This window comes from Nannospalax galili, unplaced genomic scaffold (assembly GCF_000622305.1).
Source record: "Nannospalax galili isolate Female #2095 unplaced genomic scaffold, S.galili_v1.0 scaffold621, whole genome shotgun sequence".
Lineage (NCBI taxonomy): Eukaryota > Metazoa > Chordata > Mammalia > Rodentia > Spalacidae > Nannospalax > Nannospalax galili.
In genome coordinates, this window is record NW_008344830.1 from 65448 (window position 1) to 85297 (window position 19850).

The following is a 19850-nucleotide window of genomic DNA, read 5'->3' on the forward strand; positions in this document are numbered from 1 at the left end:
TCAGCAATACAGGAAACAAAGGGCAAGTGGAAATCCTGCAAAGCATAAGAACTCTGTAAGTCTGCCTCCAGTGACATGCTTCTTCCAGCAAGACTTTTGGACTTCCCAAAACAGTGCCACCGCCTGGGGACAAAGTGTCCAAATACTTGAAGCTTATGGGGGACAGTATCATTCAAACCACCACCTGTCATTTACATACCACACATTTTTCTATGTATGCTACACTTTGTTACATACACAACACAGTCAGGGGGATTTACAATAATTCTATCACTGCCTCCGTTCACATACTGTTCTTCACACTTCTGTAACTTCTTTCTCCATCCCATTTTCTTTTCTCAGCAGGTGTTAGGCAGGATAAATGGTGGTTTATTACATGATTGACTTGTGCACACAGTAAGGAGCTATTTGTGTCTGATTTTAGAGAGAAGGGACTATAATGCAGCAGGTAAGTGGCAGATAAGGCCAGAGGAAAGGATCAAGACAAGTGGAAAGTTTGCTTACCAGGGATGTAGACTGTGATCATAAAATTTCAAAATGTCCGTCGTCAGACCTCTAGCAGCAGAGAGATTTTAGTTAAGAGTCTTGGCTAATTCTAAAGGAGGTTGGCCAGGGAAGTCAGACTGTGTTCTTTTCTTGATTCTTGGTTTTACCAATGAAATTATTTATAGACATACATAAAGGTGAGTAAACAAAAGTTTATTTAAAACATGTGAAATCATATGAGATATAAAAACCAAATAGCATCGCCAGCAACTTTGCACGTGAGGACCATGCTGGCAGAGGAGGGCTTGCTCCTTTCATTTGGTAGCAGATGTTATTAAGGGGTGTCTCCAGGATAATAGAGTTTGTGTTTCTTATTTTGTTATAAATCAGATCCTGAGACTGTACTGAGTTTGAATAAGCTAAAGTCATGTAAAAATAGTGATTGAAATCAGTTCATCACGGTGGGACGAATTTTCCCATGAATTTGTGCTTACTGGTCAACTGTCACCAGTGTAAGGTGTCACATTGGTAGTTTGGTAGAGGCTTTGGGGAACAGCATATTGCTCAGAGGACTTGTAGTAGATTTTGATGACTGTAGAGCATATATCCATTCTTTTCAGATTGACTGATTGAGAGGGACCATAATTTGTTTCATTATGTACTAGAAAAAGATGGGCTAGGATACAAAGCTAGACAGTGACCCAATTCATGCATGACCTTACACAGTAACATTTGGTGAGACTGGTTATAACACATTTGTAGGGATGGAGAGATGACCCAACAGTCAAAAGCATTGGCTGCTCTTGTAAATAACCTGGGTTCAAATCCCAGCACCCACATGGTGGCTAATAACAGTCCATGATTCCAGTTTCAGGAAATCTGACTCTGTCCTCTGAACTTTGTGGGCATTGCACAACACAGGTTATCTATATTCACATAGGCGGTGCACTCATACATATAAAATGAAAAAATAATTAAATAAAAAAAACACTTTTTTGTCTTTTTGAGACTGAGTCTCCCTGTAGCCCCTGCCAGCCTGGAACTAACTTTGTAGACTAAGGTGGCCTCGAACTCTCAGAGATCCACCTGCCTCTGCAACCTGAGTGCTGGGATTACAGGCGTCGCCATCATGCAACATTTTAACATGATTGAAAGTGAAAAGAGCATCATGAAAAAATTCATAGAAAACTTTGGAATTTTTCTAGATACTTCAATAACTCTCAAACACTGATTTTGAGAAAACAGAGTATATATAAGATTAGACACAGTAAGATCAAAATCTGTATTGAAGACACTAGTAAACAAACCAAAAGAAATCAGCTATAGCCAAGTGATTTCTGCTATGATTATAATAGGTGCCATAGCTTTTGTACAGATTCAAATGGAAAGCATAGACCTTCACACAGTTAGAGGTAAAGCTATCCTCTATTATAGACATTAGGTACAGACAGGCATAGTTCATACCGATACAGAATGCCTGGTTGCTTTTCTAGGAATACTCTGTACATCTGTTTTGATTCTGATTCTCCTTTATGGAATGGGGTAAATATCCAGAATTCTCTGGAATTAGTGTATTGCTTTCCCTGTTATTGATCTGCTACAAAACTAGTCAGAGTTTGAGGGAAAATGAATGTGAATTTATCTTGGTAGCTTCCATGCTTTCCATGATATGGTTCCATTTAATGATCTTAACTCTTTTGTTTGGCTTCGCTGAATGAGAGGAATTGATTATCAAATCAATTTGATATCTTACTATTAAAAATTTATGAATCCAAGGTTGTAGAGATGGCTCTGCAGGTAAAAGTGCATGCTGCCAAACCTAAGGACATGAGTTAAATCCCTGGGAATCACATGGTGGAAGGGAGCTGACTTCTGAATGTTGACCTCTGACTACGACACAAATGCTCTGGCATGATTTCCACCCACTACACAAATACACATAAATACACACATCACTCATAATTAATAACAATGTAAACTGAAAAAAACAATCATTTTAGAGAGTTGTAGATCTGAATTAGCAAGGCTTTGTAAAAGAAGAAAAGAAAAGAAAACAAAACAAAACAGTGACTCCATACGAGGACTTGACAAAAATCAAGTATCAGCTAACCTCATGAGTGCTTAATACTGTGAGAATAGGCTATAATCTTTCTAAAGATAAAAGATTTTAAAACTTTGCTGCAACCTGTCAGACAGAGTGAGTTTATAAAACCCTTTCCGGGGTTAAATGGAGTGAGCCCCTTGAAAAGACATTCTGTAGCAATCTCCTCAGAGCACATTTGACATCAGCGTTCTTCAAGCTGTAGATCACAGGATTAAGGGCTGGAGGCAGCACAGTGTATATCAAAGCCAACAGCCTGTCGGTTATTGGAGAATTAAATGATGTCTTCAGATAAACAAAACAAGCAGTTGAAAGAAAAATAGTGAAAACAATGAGGTGGGGCAGGCAGGTGGAAAAGTCTTTGGACCGACCTTTAGTGTTAGGAATCTTCAGCACAGTGGAGAAAATGTAAAAGTAAGAGATCACAACACAGATGACACATGACATGCCTAGACACATGCCAATTCCAAAGCTTATATAAATGACCACCAGTGTACCAGAGCAGAGAATCCTCAGTAATGAAGGAATATCACAGAAAAAATGTGGAATCACATTGGAGCCACAGAGAGGCATAGAAAATGTAGTAGCTGTGTATATAGCTCCAAAGAATAACCCAGTGGCCCAGGAAAAGCCTGCCATCAACACACAGGCACCTCCACTCATGATGGCCTCATAGTGCAGGGGACAGCAGATGGCTACATAGCGGTCATAGGACATGGCAGTCAGGACAAATACATCTCCTCCTGAAAAGGAAGTCATTAAAAGTATCTGGAAGGCACAACCTAGGATGGAAATGGAGCTGTTATGAGTTAGGCTATTGACAATGAAATTAGGGATTGGGACTGACACAAGGAAGACATCCAACAGGGACAAATTCTTCAGGAAGAAGTACATGGGTGTTTGGAGCCTCAGGTCCAGGGTGATGAGAGTGATGATGAGGAGATTAGTCATTAGGACTGCCAGGTACATCACCAGGAAGAGCACTCCACACAAAGTCTGAAGCTCCTGGACATCAGAGAACACAACAAGGATAAATCCGGTCACTGCAGTTGCATTAAACATAGTGAGTTTTTTTCACTGCCTTTCAGGTGATGAGAAATGACCAAAAGATTGACACTGTCTCAATGAGTTGCATTACAAACAGAAATACTCAGTTGAAATGATTTAGAAAACTACCTTAAATACTTGTACATGTGCGTTAAATTTTTGTGTATTTCTCTCTCCCTCTCATTCTTATTCCTTCTACTCTTGTAACTTTTCCTTTTTCTTTTTGTTAGAATTTCATATATTATTACTGATGATATATTTACATTTCTATGGCCATATGATCTTGAATATGCCAGATTTTCTCTCTCTCTCTCTCTCTTTCATTCAACAGTATTTCTTTTTCCTCCCTCCCTCTCTCTCTCCTGTGTCTTTTACTCTAAACATTTTACTTATGGTTCTGTGCATGCTAAGCTTGTTTTCATACCACTGACCTATACCTATAGCAACCATCTTTTTAAATTAACAAGATTTAACATGAATAATATTTGATGGTAATTGGACTTATGTTAAGGATGTGATTATGATAAGTTTGTGTAAGAATTTTTGTGGTTTAAGGTTGGGGTGCATTTCTTTAAATATAATAGTAATTAATTATTCTTTTTTAATTTTAATTTTTTCTAATTTTATTTTTTTTTATTTTATTTGTGTGTGTGTATATTGCCTGCATGTAGGTAAGTGCACCCATGTCATGCAGTGCCTGCAGAGATCAGAAGCGGCTGTCTGATCCCCTGGGACTGGAGTTACGGACAGTTGTTTCCTTGCATAAACTATTCTTTTATAAATATTGAGTATATCAATCATCTACAGGAAAGAATATTGAATGTGTGAACAATAAGGTATGATAGATTGTTAAGATGATAGGTATAAAAATTTACCCTAATCATTACATAATTTAAGCATGTATCAAAATATTACATTACCTTATATCATGTACGATTATTATTTATCAATATGAATGAATAAAAAACACAGAATAGTAAAATACAAAATATGTGAAAACAAAATGTCAGAATTTCATTTAATCTTGTTCACTCAACCTTACCTCTCTACAGGATGATTATAACTTCAAAAACAAGAAATTGTGCCAATTTACTGAACATGTCTATCAACTACTTTTGCAACAAGTTTCATTGCAAATCTTAAGAAAAGCATAAGAGATATTTAGGGGTTATTTTTTCTAAAACTTTGGCTCATGGCCAAAGGGTAGCTAACAGCACAATAAAAGCTTGGAATATGTCCTTTTATTTTTCTTCTGTTCAATTGCCTTAAACTTTGATTGACAACTCTGCCCATAACCATAGTTATCCTTTAAGAGTGTTCACCTCAAGCCAATAATCATGTCCCTACAAGACTGAAGAAAGCAAAGTAAAAGTAGCTAAGATATTTTCATTATTATCACCTGCCCCATTATACAGGGCCCTATTCCAGACCACTGGAGTACCACCAACGATCTTCATTCAATGCCCTAAATGTTTCCTGAGCAGTAGGGCCTTGTAGGGAGGTAACTTAATGATGAAATTGACATCTCCTTACTCAGATGCAATGATATCAAATAGAAAACAAATTCCCCATCCCCTTTCGAGTCACAACATTTTCAGATAAACATCCTGCAATGTAAATGAAGATTGCTCATCCCAACAATAGAAGTTTCTTTATATTAAATTGTTATTGCCTCTCCTTGCAGTGTCAAAGATAATTTCTTTGAAGTTGATAAGTATCTTTTTGATCCTAATGGAGATTAAAATCCAAGCAGATACATCCATGCCACTCTTAATCCCCTACAACAGATTTCATGCACACTGTCATGAACGTTAAGGCCTATCAAGTCAAGCTTTTGTACCCACATGGATTCTAGTAAGCCTATCTCAAGTGTCTCCCTTAAGGAATACCAATTCTCCCTCATCCGGCAGTAGTCAGTTGCCAATATTTCCTCAGTTAAGTTTGGGGCCTGCTGCTAATATCCCCAGTTCCATGCTGGCTTTTTGTTTGTGTGGATCTAGTGCAAGCTTTCACCATTGTTAAAACTTTATATGAGCAAGTTCCCAGAGGCATGGAAGACTGTTTCATTATGCTCATGCACCATCCCTGACATTTACAATGTACAGCACTATAAACATAGTTAAATACACATTGATGGAGAGGTTATAGATACTAGAGAAAAACCTATCTCTGTTATAACCCTAGACAAATGTAATTTCATACTTTAGGCTAAACATGGATCCTCATATTTACAGACAATTATATCATACTACTCATCAAAAAACTACTTACTGCATCAGATGGAGACTATTATAGAATTTGACAACTGGTCCCACACAGAGAATATTTCTGTGAGTGACGCCCAGCCCTAAGTGACACAGCCACATTTGAACCTCTATACCTAAGGCTCATGGAACATAGTGAAACACGGTTACATTGAATACTAATGCATCCCTTCACTCTCAAAAGTGAAGCTTCCTAATTCAACAGAAGGTGATTGAGAGAGAAGTCCATAACCGGCAAATATGTGGAAAATAAGAGACTGCAGAATATGTGTCCATGGATAGAACTCCTGTATTAAACCTCATCCACCCAGAGCCCAGGGACCATTGTGAAAGAGAATGGCTCTTATACTTTGATCCTTTTATAATTTTAGAGATCTTCTTAGTGATTTCCAAAGAAGAGATATTGATTAAATTCTTCTCCTGCCTTTCGCCATTAAGTTTTCTGGTTGATTTCTGCACAGATCAATAATTCCCAATTCCTTGGGACTATCAAAAGCTAAGCTTCCCCTGACTTAGGATTTATATAAGGTAACCACAGTAAATATTTATCTTTTTTCTTGAGTATTTCTTCTTATCATGTCATATTGACTATAATTTGCTTTTGAATACTAACTAATATATTTTAATATATTCTTTGTATGTTCAAGCTATAGTTATAGATTGTTGGTTACTAGGGCAAAAATACACTTCATTGAAAAAAAGTCACGTGTGTTTTATACATTGAACTAAATGATAGATAAAAAAGTACAGATTTCCGGAGTAAGAATGCATTTTCCACTGGAGGAGTTAAAAGATAAACACTTGAAAATAATATAAATAATAAAATTTCCCAGTTGATGCCACATATTAGGCAATACAATCTCTTGGTATAGAGGTTAGTCACGTGGATGTATGAGGTTAGGGACTTGCAGGACGTTCACACCAAAATGCATAGGACAAATGTACTAGACAAATGTCTGTGGAGAAGACAGTTTTGAAAACACAGTTTAAATGTAAAGTAATGGTGAACCACATTTGGATTATTTGGGGCAAAGCAGTGTGTGGTGAACTAGGAGAATGTGTGGTAGAGGGATGAGAACTATAATGACAAGTCAGTCTACCCCAACTCTCAGGCTTTAGAAGTAGAGAAAGAAGGCAAAAAGAGGGAAGAAGGGTGAAGAAGTCAATATTCATTACATTGCTTTTGGTTTCTGCCCTGATTTCCTCAATATCAATTATGTATAAACATTTTCATTTTAATCATAGTAAACATTTTATCAATAGAAATTTTATCAACTTGAATTTCATACCTTAAAACAATTCAGATTCTTTAACTCTCTGGGAAAGTTATCAGATATGTAGGAAGGGTTTCCAGCAGGTCCACCTGGGCAGGGAAATTTTCCCATAAACCGCCAGTGTTTAGTGTAGTAGCTGATCATCTGAAAGTAATATAGAACACCTAACTCTCTTTTGTAAGTTCTATATTCATGACATGCAGTTTCATATTTAGGCTTCTGATAAGACTCAAAGTTCTGTGCTAAACTCTTGTTATTTATTTACATAAAAGAATGCAAATATAAAGAACAAGGAAAATATTTACCTTTTCATAAAGTATAATTTGATATCATTTGAGATGTAATAGAACCATTGGTCTCTAACAGATCTTTTTAAAGCACTTGGCTACTACCTTGGGACTCTCCAAAGGAAAAAGTCTTTCTGGGTAGTCTTCCTTATTAAGTAGATAACTCTTCAGACAATTATTGGTATTATAATTGGTGCTTTATGTAGACCAGATTGTTCAGTGCCATGAAAACACAGTGGAATATATCATGAAGACCATGCCCATGTTTTTCAGAAATAAATTCATTTTGCATTCTCTTTGTTAAACAGACCATAAAGCTGTAGACAATGTTATAATTGTAAGCAAGGGTGACAATATATACAATCTGAGAACTTTTCATAATGACTCTTGCCATGTACTCCTATATTAATTATCTTTGTCTTTCTGTAACAAAATACCTGAAAATAACCAACATAAAAATGAATTATTGATTTTGACACATAGTTGGATGGTACAGTTCACCATGGCAGAGACGGGAAGGTCACAGGATCAGGGAGGAGGGCTGTTCACAGTGCACTTTCTGTCAGAGAGCAGAAAAAGACAAATGCTAACACTCGGGTGGAAGTCTGCTTTCTCACTTTTTTCTGCTCCTCAGTGAATTTTTCCACCTCAGTCAAGTATCTTTGGAGATGCCCTTATAGACACACCCAAATTCGTTTAACCAAAATGATTCTGAACACCCTCAAACTGATAATAAATATCAACCACCTAAGCTACAATCTTTGTCAACTTTTGGACCAACAAAACACTCTTAAAACATTACACCATTGATTCTTAAAGTGCCATGCCCATTTTATAATGCAAAATGCATTTAGTACATCTGTAAATGTTCCCAACACCTTACCAGTTCTAACATTGCTCAGACGTCTATTGCCCATAGGGCTAGATAGAGGACTCAATGGTTAAAAGTGGTATTGCTCTTGCAGAACTCTCAAATTCAGTTCTTAACATCCATGTTGGGCTGCCTTTAACTCCATCTTCAGGGGATCAGATGCCCTCTCTGGTTTCTGTGGGCACCTGCAACTATATATACATACCCACTTATAGACGAGAGGGAGAGAGAGAGAGAGAGAGGGGAGAGAGAGACAGAGAGAGACAGAGAGAAAGAGAGGAGAATGAAAAGGTAAATAAACATTTGGAAAAAATATGTGGTCCAATATTTTGAAAATTTTCAAAGCATTTTTTTAATCATGAGACTCTAAGATCAAGAAATAAATTACATATTTCATATAAACAATGTCAAGGAATAATTCTCATTACTAAAATGAAGAAGGAGGGATACAAGGGAAAGATTGGGTCAAAGAAAGTCTAGAACCCAACAGAAAAACATGAAAGTTTAGTTCTCTATTTCAAATATGAGGTTTCTGATGGAATCATCTACATCCCAATATTCTTGAACAGCCCTGTCTCTCTATTTTTGCAAATTATAGAACGTGACCTCTCACTTTAGCTTGCTCAGCTCTATATGTATGGCTTTCTTTGGTGAATATTCAATATTCTTGATGTTTCTTGCATTCTGTTGTCTTTATTTTATCTTTGGCTTCACCTTTCCAGTTGCATGCAATGGTTTCTGGGGTGGCCTTGCAGTGAGTCTATCTGAACCTTTTATGTATTTCCTGGCCTCAGGAATGTTCTGGATCCTCATGCAAGTATCCATGATACTCTCATTTTAGTGTTTTTCACACCTATGAAACCATTATCACATTGATACATGCCTACAATACAATTATCACACAGATGACCTCCAAATTCTACTGTCATATCAGGATGTAGCCTGGCTGTTAGACAACATTTGTAGTGGTATCACCATGCTTTTGATGCTGATAATGGGGGAATATTTACCTAAGAGGGCATTTTGCAACAGAGAGATTCTAGGAAATTCTCATTTTAGAATCTCTTCTTTCATTGAATTTGCCTTTTCACAAGTTGTGTGTGGGGTTTTTCTTTCAATGGACCTTCCTACCAAATACTGAATAAAATGGTGTGTCCGTATAATGGAATCAATTTCTTTGAAATTAAAGATGCTTTTCCTGTCCTCTTGTTGTCTACAACTTGAATCTTGCTCACACTCCTTTTCTTAGCATATTGCACATTTTTATTATCTTTCTGATCTTTTGCCCAAGAGTGGGCTTGTCCTGTTTGGAGGGGAGAAGAAAGGGCCATACAGGGAACCATGATGTGGGGTGGAAGTAAGTAAGGAGGGGAGGGGATGGTGGGAGGCAAGGGTTATGGGTGCAGGGCAGAGGAAAAAGGGATGCTTTGACTGGGGGAAGAGGAGGAAGGTTGCACAGCGGGACAGAGAGGAGAAATGAAGGGAGTTTGGGAAGTGTGCGAAGCTGCAGAAAATGAGTTATATCAGGAACCACCTTAGAAATACACATATGATGTCTGAACATTAGAGCATGTGTATACCTACGGGATCTATTGCAAGGAGTACAGTCCTAGACAGGAGAACCCTCCTTAAGAGTGATTGGTTGGAATAGTTCAAGAGACACCTGAGATAAGAGGCTTTTACCAGAGCACTTGGTTATCTACCAGAACTCAAAGATAAGACCCTAATGTTGAAGACAGGACAGATTTGGAGACAATACATGGAACCATTGAGCAGGAACTGACCTGGAAACCTTCTCCCTGAAGACTAGATCTCATAATTTTAGAGGATACTATGCAAGTTAATAACAGAGAAAATCAATCAATGATCTAACCCATCCATAAAGCCCAATAACCATAATGACTAACACAGCAAACTACCTCTGTTAGTGCAGTGATGGCACTGTTGTCTCAGGGGGTTGGGGAAATAGCTATCTAATTGGACTTAAAGTCTTCTTTATTAATTATTTTTATGTGTATGAGTGTATTGCCTACATGTGTGTCACAAAATACCTGAAGAGGAAAGATGAGGGCATTGGATCCAATGGAACTGGAGTTACTAATGGTAGTCACCAGGTGGGTGCTGGGAATAGAATCCAGGTTCTCCACAAGAGATCTTAAATGTATTCGTTTCTTTTTACTGCTGAGCTATATCTCCAGCCCCTTACAGTCTTCTTAATGGGAGCGAACTCATGGGTAGCACTGTAATTATAGCCAAATATACATGGTTGGACAAGTAATAGATGCTGGACAAAGCCCTATCCTTGTCATATTTCTAGAAAATTAAATTTCTTACCATATGCTAAATATGGATTATTATATTGACACACAAGTATACCATATAACATTCATAAAAGAAGTCTGTCACAGTGCAGTGACCACAACTCAAGCCTGATAGGCTTGGAGACCCCGAGGTATAGGTGCAGGAGAAACCAGGACACAGGGGATGCAGAGGCTTGTGTACCAGTGCATGTTTAATGTGAACTAAAGCAAGCTTATATAGAAAGCAGATCTGTAGTAACCAAGGAATAACCAAGGATACATTACTTCACCAACCAAAACTCACACAACGTTTACAGTATCCAAGGTTCAGCTACATAATATTTATAATATCTTAGATATAAGGTGTACTGTTTGTGATTACCCTTAGCAACTACTATAATTCATTATTTTTATATAGAAACCAAGCTTACAGTGCTGAGAAACTCCGGTGCCCATAAACTGAAACAGAAATCTTTAGTTATGTTTCCAAGACTGTCAATTAATCAGGGAAGCATAGCCTGTGAACTCAGAACACTGAAGCAAAGAGCAGGGAAAGTCCCAAGGTGGAAACATTCTTCCCCCAAATCTAAAGACAAGCTGTGCTTATAATAGCTCCCAATAGAAGTCTCTTTTTGCAACAGATGGAGGCTACTACAGAGTTCCACAATTGATCACATACAAAGAATATGTGTATGAGTGATGCTTAGCTCTAGGTGACAAAGCTACAGTGGAACCTCTACACTGAAGGCTTATGGAACACAGCAGAATAGGAGGTACAAGAGAATACTAGCACATCCCTGAACTCTCATCAGGATATCTTCCTTATACAAGAGAGTGTGATGAACACTGAAGGCCACAACAGGCTAAGTTTCAAAGAATAAGAGACTACAGAGTGTGTATCCTTCAAATGGATTCCTTTATTTAACCTAACCCACACATGGCTTAGGGACCATTGTAGAAAAGGGGAAAGAAAGACTGTAAGAGCCAGGGTTGGTTCCTGAAAATAGGAAACAGAAGCATTCAGGCCACTGGAAACTTGCTTGTTTGTACTTGTGGCAATGGTAACATCATGCACAAGACCCATGCTATCTCAGTCAGACCTGATCCCAGCCTGGGAGCAGTCAAAATGGGTGAGGGGCTGGCTCTAGCTTGGTAACTGTTGGATAATAATTACTGCTGAGTAAAGGAGAGTAGATCATCTTTTAAATCTTCAGAGAAGACCAACTGAACTCCAAAGGATGAGTTTGCGCCAAACTGGGTACAATTGCTTGATGTGATAGTATTTAACATGTATGGCAGGATGTATAAGGTCTGGTGTGTGGGGGTGAGGAGTGGGAAAAAGGTTCTAAATTTGATTAAGAACTTTTGTATGAAACTTAGAAAAACTCAAGAAAAATACTTAAAAACATCAAAATGGGGTCCAAGCTCTTCCTTCAGATTTCTCCCAGAACAGAAGAATTTTCATGGAACTGTTCTCTGTCTGGAACAAAGGCCTTGTTCTCTTTATTAAAATGGTGCTTTCAGCTTGATATGGGGAATTTGGAATCTATCATATCATCTTATCATAAAATTTTCCCTATTTTACCCAGTGGTGGTTTGAATGAAAATGTCCCCCATAGGCTCTAAGTATTTGGAAATTTTAAACCAGATGGTGGCACTGTTTTGGGAGGTTGGACGTCTTAGAAGGTGTGGCTATCCTGGAGGAAGTACGTTACTAGGAGTGGGCTTAGAGAGTTCTTAAGACTTGCCAGATCTCCAGTTGCTCTCTTGCTTCTGGTGCCTGTTTGAAGATGTAGAGCTTAGGTTCTGCTATTTGTCCAGCCACGTCTGCCACCATGCTTCCTTGCCTAGACTGACTGTAATTCCCCTGGAACTGCAAGGTCTAATAAATTCTTCTTATCATAATTTGCTTTGGTCAGTGATTCTATTGTAACAACAGAAAATTACTAATACAGTCATTGGTACTAGGAGTCGGGTGTTTATTGTGAAGAACCTGATGATGAGGGGTTTTGAAAGAATGTGGAAGAATTAGGAAGTTTGGGGTAGAAAAATGGTTGGATGCTGTAAGCAGAGCTTAACAGGACAGTCTAGTAAGTGCCTGGAAAAAAGTAGTGCTGAGAACAATGTAGTTCCAGAGGGAAATAAGTACTTAAGCATCACTTGGGATATTTTGGCAAAGAGTGTGGCTGGATTCTGCCCTTGACCAAAATGTTTTCCTGAAGCAAAGTTGAAAAGCAATGGACTAATTTCTCTGGTGGAAGAAATTTCATGTCAGCCTAATGTAGAAATGGTGGTATGGTTATTAATGGCGAATATTGTACAGATTTACAGTGAAAAAAAGGAAATAGGGTAGAAAGAAATACAGAACATATACAGGATGGATTGAAAAAGAACACTAGGAAGATTAATGTTGGAGCCAATGCATGTGCTGGAGAGGATCCCTTTTATAAGGTGATTAAAGTGATTAGGGAGAGGCCTAGAGATTTTCACTTAAACAATGGAGAGAGTGCCTCCAGGGCAAAACCACATCCAGTTAAGCCTCCAACTTGTGAAAGGAAAGTGCTTCAGGAACCACTGAAGAGAAAAGCTTATAAAATGGATAAAACAGACTAGAGTCCATCCCAAACTTTCAGTCAAACTTGGCAGTGTCATTCTCCTGGTGCTGGCTTTAGAGGCATGAAAGAGGATGTGGAATTTTGAATAGTACTGAGACTGATAATGACCATGGGGACTTTTAAAGTTAGACTAAATGCAGTTTGAATTTTATATGGTCATGAACCTAAGGGGGCAGGGTGGGGAATGTGGTGGTTTGAATTAAAATGTCCCCCATAGGCTCCAAGTATTCGGACATATTGTCCCCAGATGGTGGCTCTGTTTTTGGAAGTCTTAGAAGGTGTGGCTATCCTGGAGGAAGCATGTCACTGGAGGTGGGCTTAGAGAGTTTTTAAGCTTTGCTAGATCTCCTGTGCCTGTTTCAAGATGTAGAGTTTAGGTTCTGCTACTCCTCCAGCCACCTCTGCCACCATGCCTCCCTGCCAAGATGGACTGTAATGCACCTGGAATCATAAATTCAAATAAATTCTTCCTTTCATAAGTTTCATTGGTCAGTGATTCTATTGTAGCAACAAAAAGGTAATTAATACAGACCCCTACTGACCTAGAAGAATATTCATGACCACAAATAGGTGTTATCAATATAAACCTATCTAGATTTTAGAAATATAAATGAAATAATTCCTTGCTTCCAATGAATATTCACTGTTTCCTTTGATTGATATTTTCATAACCCTCTCTCTCTGTCTTATTCTCTCTCCTTCCCTCATACACTCATACTCATACAGACACAGAAACACACACAGAGACACACACACACACTCACACACACACATGCTCTCACAGTATTCTGAGTTGTGGCAAGAAATGCTCATGAGTGAGTAATGATATTACTTTATGCTACAAAGGATCTCAAGGCACAATAAGCATGTTTACATCATAAATAGGTGGAAATAATATTTAAAAAATTTCAAACATAAGATTAAATTTGGTTAGAGTTTAGGTAAGATTCCCTTCACCCAGAAATATTCAGAGTCTATAATCTGATAGAGGTTTTAGGGAACTGTATGACGTATTGTTCAGAGGATCTGCTGTTTGCAGTGATTTAGAAGACCCAGTGTATATTCCAGAAAGCTGTGTTCCTTTGTTTTCTGATTAGAGGATATATCTCATTAAAAAAAAATAATGAGAGAGGTAGACATTTTCTCATGCTGTGACTCCCAGTGTAGTAGCACTTTTACAAAGTAATAAGAACTGCTAACATAACTATAAGTTGGTGTACATCATGAAAATTTCATATAAAACTCTATGGTTTTCTAGAATAAGTAAATATAGAGCACAGATAGTTAATTCTAGTAAAGCATCTGATGGCAAGGTACATTATATGCATAATAAAGATACATATTTGCATTTAAAGACTGGTAAAAAAAAAAAACCAAAGGAAATCTGTCAAAACACAGTGATTTTATTCTATAGTTTTAATTGGTTCCATAGAATCTTTCCACACATAGTTGGAAAGAATTATCCTTCACATAATTGGAAGTAGTGCTATCCTAGATTACAGGAATTAAGTTGATCAACACATGTAGACTACTGCTGTGTTAACTTTTCCTGGGAGAAGCAAAACACAGTACACAGGAAACCAAAGACAGACCAAAGTCATGATTCCATCACAGTCCAAATTGTTGAGGCAATGAGTTTACTGGAGTTTCTTATAGGAGCGTAGAAAACTCAAAGGCAGCTGAATCATCAAGAATGTTGTAACACCCTCCCCGCCACAGCCTGGCCAAACATTGCTGACACCACACAAAACCTGCAACCCTCATGCTCTCTGCTTGATTTACAGGGAGCATGACAGGTCAGAGAGTATCTTCCAGACAGCTAGTTTTTTTTTTTTTTTAATTTGAGCTTTCTAGAACTTGAAACTTTGCTTTTTTCTGAGTTTCATAGGCTTCCCCCTCTCTCAGAGGAAATTTTTCCATTCAAAGGAAAATTTTGAACCAAATGTGTACAGCTTTAAATCTCCATAGTGTCTTTATGTTAATGATATCAATACCTGAGGTTACTATTTGCATTTCAGAACTTGGTTTTGCTGTCTTCCTCCAGGTGTGTCTTTGCTTTAAGCATCTCTTCTGATGCTACTTTATAGTTTGGGTTAAATCTCCAGACTGCTATGGACGTCATTGGCTTTTCTACTGGTGCTCTTGCAGAATAGCAGAAAAACTATCAGACTGTGTATGAGTTTACGTTAGTGGTTTATATGTCTATATTTTTTTTTCTTTTTGAGACAGAGTCTCCTTGTATGCCCAGTTGGCTTGGAACTTGCTATGTACACCATGCTGACCTCAAGCTCACAGAGCTCTGCCTGCCTCTGCCTCTGTCCCAAAGTGGTGGGAATAAAAGTGTGTCCCCCCAGAAGCAGGCTTACATTATTTCTAAAGTGAATAAAACAAAAAATAAATGAGTTTTCAATTTGTTAGCAGAGCATAAAGTTCCATAAAGTTAAAATTATAAAATTTCTAGTCTATCAATTGGAAGACACACTTTTCCAGTTTCACTGGTAAATCACCTGGTCATAGGACCATCTGTAGGAAGGCAGGTTCATCTTAAATCATGCTAAATATATGGGTGGAATGCCTAGTGCATTAATGAATTAGTGAGCTTTTCCTGCCTAGAAGCCCAACATCTAGAGCAGTGCTTCTGGAACCAGCCATAGATATATAAGCTTTGTAACTCTTCCTGCTTTTCTGAATTCTTCAGAAAGCACAGTCTCTCCTTTTTTCCTTCATGTCTCTTTTCTAGGCATACTTTCTCTAATGATTTGGGCTCCCCTAACATCTTGTATTTTTACTTTTTCTCTGAAGCTTCCTTCTCTCTGCCGTGTTAATGCCAGTACCCCACGTGTCTGACTGCCAATCACGCTTTAAACCTGCATGGCTTCTTTGCTTTTTCTTCTCTCCTCTGTTCCCCTCTGCTCTTTCTCCCCTGTACTAAAATAATTTGAATCTTAGCCGGAAAATAAAAATCATTTGGAAAGTTATACTCCAAAATTGAAATATTATATCATATAATTGCAAAATGAGTATCCTGTTTCTATATATTGTATATATTTGTAAATATTTCTTATACAATCAAATTGGTAATAAAAATCCTGACAATGCTTTTATACTCTTATTTCTGTGAATGCAAAAAAAAAAAAAAACTGAACTCTCATCTCAGAGGGATAAGACATGGTTTATTCTGGAGCCAAATATGAGTGAACATGGCAAGGAAACACAGAATCAGATTAGCCCATATTCCATATACCAATGTGGAAGCAATTTCATGAAGTTCTTGTATTAACAAAACAGAGTCATAAATTAAGGCATTTTTTCAAAACATTTGTGGAAATATGAAATAAGCAGTTATAGTAAAAGACAAATCATAGCTACAGATCCGAGACACTATTTGATGGCACCCAGCCTTCTGATTTAGAGGGTTTGTTAACACACTCTAAAAGGCTTTTATCTGTTAGTCACAGGATGTTTAGTGAGAAAGAAAGGGAGGCAAGGAGTGGCTATTTAGGGGGTTAAAGATGGTCCAAGATGAATGATAATTAGACTCTGGATCAGTAGCATTCCAACAATCATTGAAGTTCAATTCAGTTGATCAGCCTCTGTAGAACATTCAATTTTAAAATGCAGCTTTTCTTGGGAAAATTATTCATATTTTCTCAGGGAAAACTTTTATCTATTCTGTCTTTCCAAAGTTAAAAAATAAAAATACTTCACTGTAAATGGCGATGCACTATGCTACTGGAAGATGCTTTAGGGTGCTACATGAAGTAAGAGCCTTGAACAAATATTACGTATCAACCTCTTCAAGGCCCATTTAACATCAGCATTCCTTGGGCTGTAGATTACTAGATTAAGGGCTGGAGGCAACAAAATATATATCACAGCAAACAGCCTGTCTGTAATTGTTGGAGAATTAAATGATGACTTCAGATAAACAAAAGATGCAGTTGCAACAAAAATAGTGAAAATGATGAGATGAGTCAGGCAGATGGCAAAGGCTTTGAACTGACCTTTAGTGGTAGGAATCTTCAGGACAGTGGAGAAAATGTAAAAGTAAGAGATCACAACACAGATGAAACATGACATGCCTAGACACATGCCAATTCCAATACTTGTATAAATGACTACCAGTGTACCAGGGCGTGAAATCCTCAGTAAAGAAGGAATGTCACAGAAAAACTGTGGGATCACTTTGGAGCCACAGAGAGGCATGGAAAAATATGCCAGCCATGTACAGCTCCAAAGAATACCCCAGTGGCACAAGAAAAGCCCGCCATCAGCACACAGACACCACCACTCATGATGGTGTCATAGTACAGGGGACAGCAGATGGCTACATAGCAGTCATAGGACATGGCAGTCAGGATAAATATCTCTCCTGCTGAGAAGGAAGTGATTAAAAGTATCTGGAAGGCACATCCTAGGATTGAAATGGTACTGTTATGAGTTGGCTATTGACAATGAAATTTGGGATTGGGACTGACAGAAGGAAGACATCCAACAGAAACAAGTTCTTTAGGAAGAAGTACATGGGTGTTAGGAGCTGCAGGTCCAGAGTGATGAGAGTGATGATGAGGAAATTACTCATTAGGGTTGCCAGGTACATCACCAGGAAAAACACTCCACACAGAGTCTGAAGTTCATGGACATTGGAGAACCCCAGAAGGATGAATTTGTTAAGTGCAGTGACATTTGGCATAGTGGCTTCTTCTCACTGCCTGCCACGTGATGAGAAATGAACAAAAACGTGACACATTCTGAAAAAAGCTGCACTGATAATCATAAATCCCCAGTGAAGATAATGTGAGGAAACTATTTTAAATATGTCTGTCTTTTCCTAAAATTCTCTTTCATTCTTTCCTGCCTCTCAAATTCACTCCATACCCACCATCTCTTCTTTCCTTTTAAATTTTTTTATTTCTAAAAATTTTTTTTATGCATATGATTGTTTTGCCTTCATTTATGTAAGTGCATGAATGTTGCAGACTGATTTTGGAAGCCAGAAAAAGTTGCCATATTCCCTATAACTGGAGATATAGATCATTGTTTGCGGCTATGTGGATGTTAGAAACTAAACTCACATCTGTTACAAGTGTGGTCAGTCTTCTTAATAACTGAGCCATCGCTCCCACCCTTATAAAGGAGTGTTATTCCTTTCTTTCTTTTCCCCTTTCTTTCTTTCCATCTTCCTTCAGTCCCTATCTTTCATTCTCTTCTGTCTTGCATCCTATTAGTTTTGCTTACCACCATTTCTGTGTTGAAAAAGTGATCTGGCAGTGAGATACGCACCTAACATTAGTTTGTCAAATGAAAAACAATATCAATAATATTTTTAATTATTTTAATTATTTTGTTATTAGAATTTTGAAAGAAAACTGACAAGAATTTTTCATGGTTTCATGATAATTTCATTTCCACTTAAGTTGCAATAAATCATTGGTTTATGAATATTGAACATATGTCAATTAGCTAGAATATAAGATTTTGAGTGACTGAACCATAAAAGAAGGGGAAATGCTTAAGGTAATAGGTAAGGAAAATATCCCATACATATAAAAATGCACCAATGTAATGTTATTCCTATAACATATACAATTATCGAGTGTATATGATTAAATAAATAAATGGAAAAACAGAAATATAAAATTTAAAAGATAAAATGGAAGACTTGCATTCTTTCTTGTAGCCTCATCCTTTCCTGTCCATTACTGGAAATCCTTAGTCAAAACAGAAATTTCAACGATTTATTGAGCATTTGTATCAACTGTTATTGTACTATATTTAATTACAAAGTTTTAGAAAAATGTAGTAGAGATATGTATGTTGCTTTAACTAAACCTTTTAACTCTTCACTTGAAACTTCATGTGCTCATCGGGTAACATACTACAGGATAATAGTTTTACATCTCTCCCTTCATTTTGTTTGTTTGCTTTGTCTTAATCTTCGAATTAGAGAACTGCTCAACTTCCACATAGTCATAGTTATTCAAGAAGAACTCACATAATATTAGTAATCATCTTCCTTCAAACTGAAGACAAAATACAAGTGGATATATTGAATACACTTGGTCCTGATTTCAGTGGAAATCTTCAAATTTTTCTGCATTTAGTATGACATTGACTATGGACTTGTATTATAATGCTTTTTTTTTTTCTTGAGCTATGTCTGTGATATGGTTAGATGCTCCACGACTTTTATTACGAAGGAATGTTTGATTCACTTTATCGCAGAAAGTCCTCAATCAATAAAGGATATTGCTACTGTTTCTGCTTGCCACCAGCTCACAATATTAAGACCCTATTCCTGAAGATACCATATACATTGGTCTTAGGACATAGAGATATTAAGTTGTTGCTGACAATAAAGCACCCTCACTGATGGCTAGCTATCTAAATAATGGAACATGGTAAGTAATCTTCTGGGGAAAAATAATCATAAACAGCTTATGAACCCTGTGATCTGTCAAAATGATCAATATGGCAAGATGTGTCAATAGGTGTACTAGTGACATAAATGTTACCAAGGTAGCAAACTGCTTTCTGATTGGATTTAGTCTTTTTCCATAGGTAAAAACAGATGTGTGATTCTGCAAATATGGCTCTTATGGCTT

At 37.4% G+C, this 19850-nt stretch overlaps 1 protein-coding gene and 1 pseudogene across 1 annotated transcript; both read right to left on the reverse strand.

Moving 5' to 3' along the window:
• Positions 1 to 2689: 2689 nt before the first annotated feature.
• Positions 2690 to 3649, reverse strand: LOC103740553 (olfactory receptor 14A2-like). The gene has a single exon (XM_008841211.1). It carries the CDS (start codon positions 3647 to 3649, stop codon positions 2690 to 2692), a length of 960 nt encoding a protein of 319 aa, XP_008839433.1.
• A 13340-nt stretch (positions 3650 to 16989) lies between these two features.
• On the reverse strand, positions 16990 to 17938 carry LOC103740555 (annotated as a pseudogene).
• Between the last annotated feature and the right edge of the window lie 1912 nt (positions 17939 to 19850).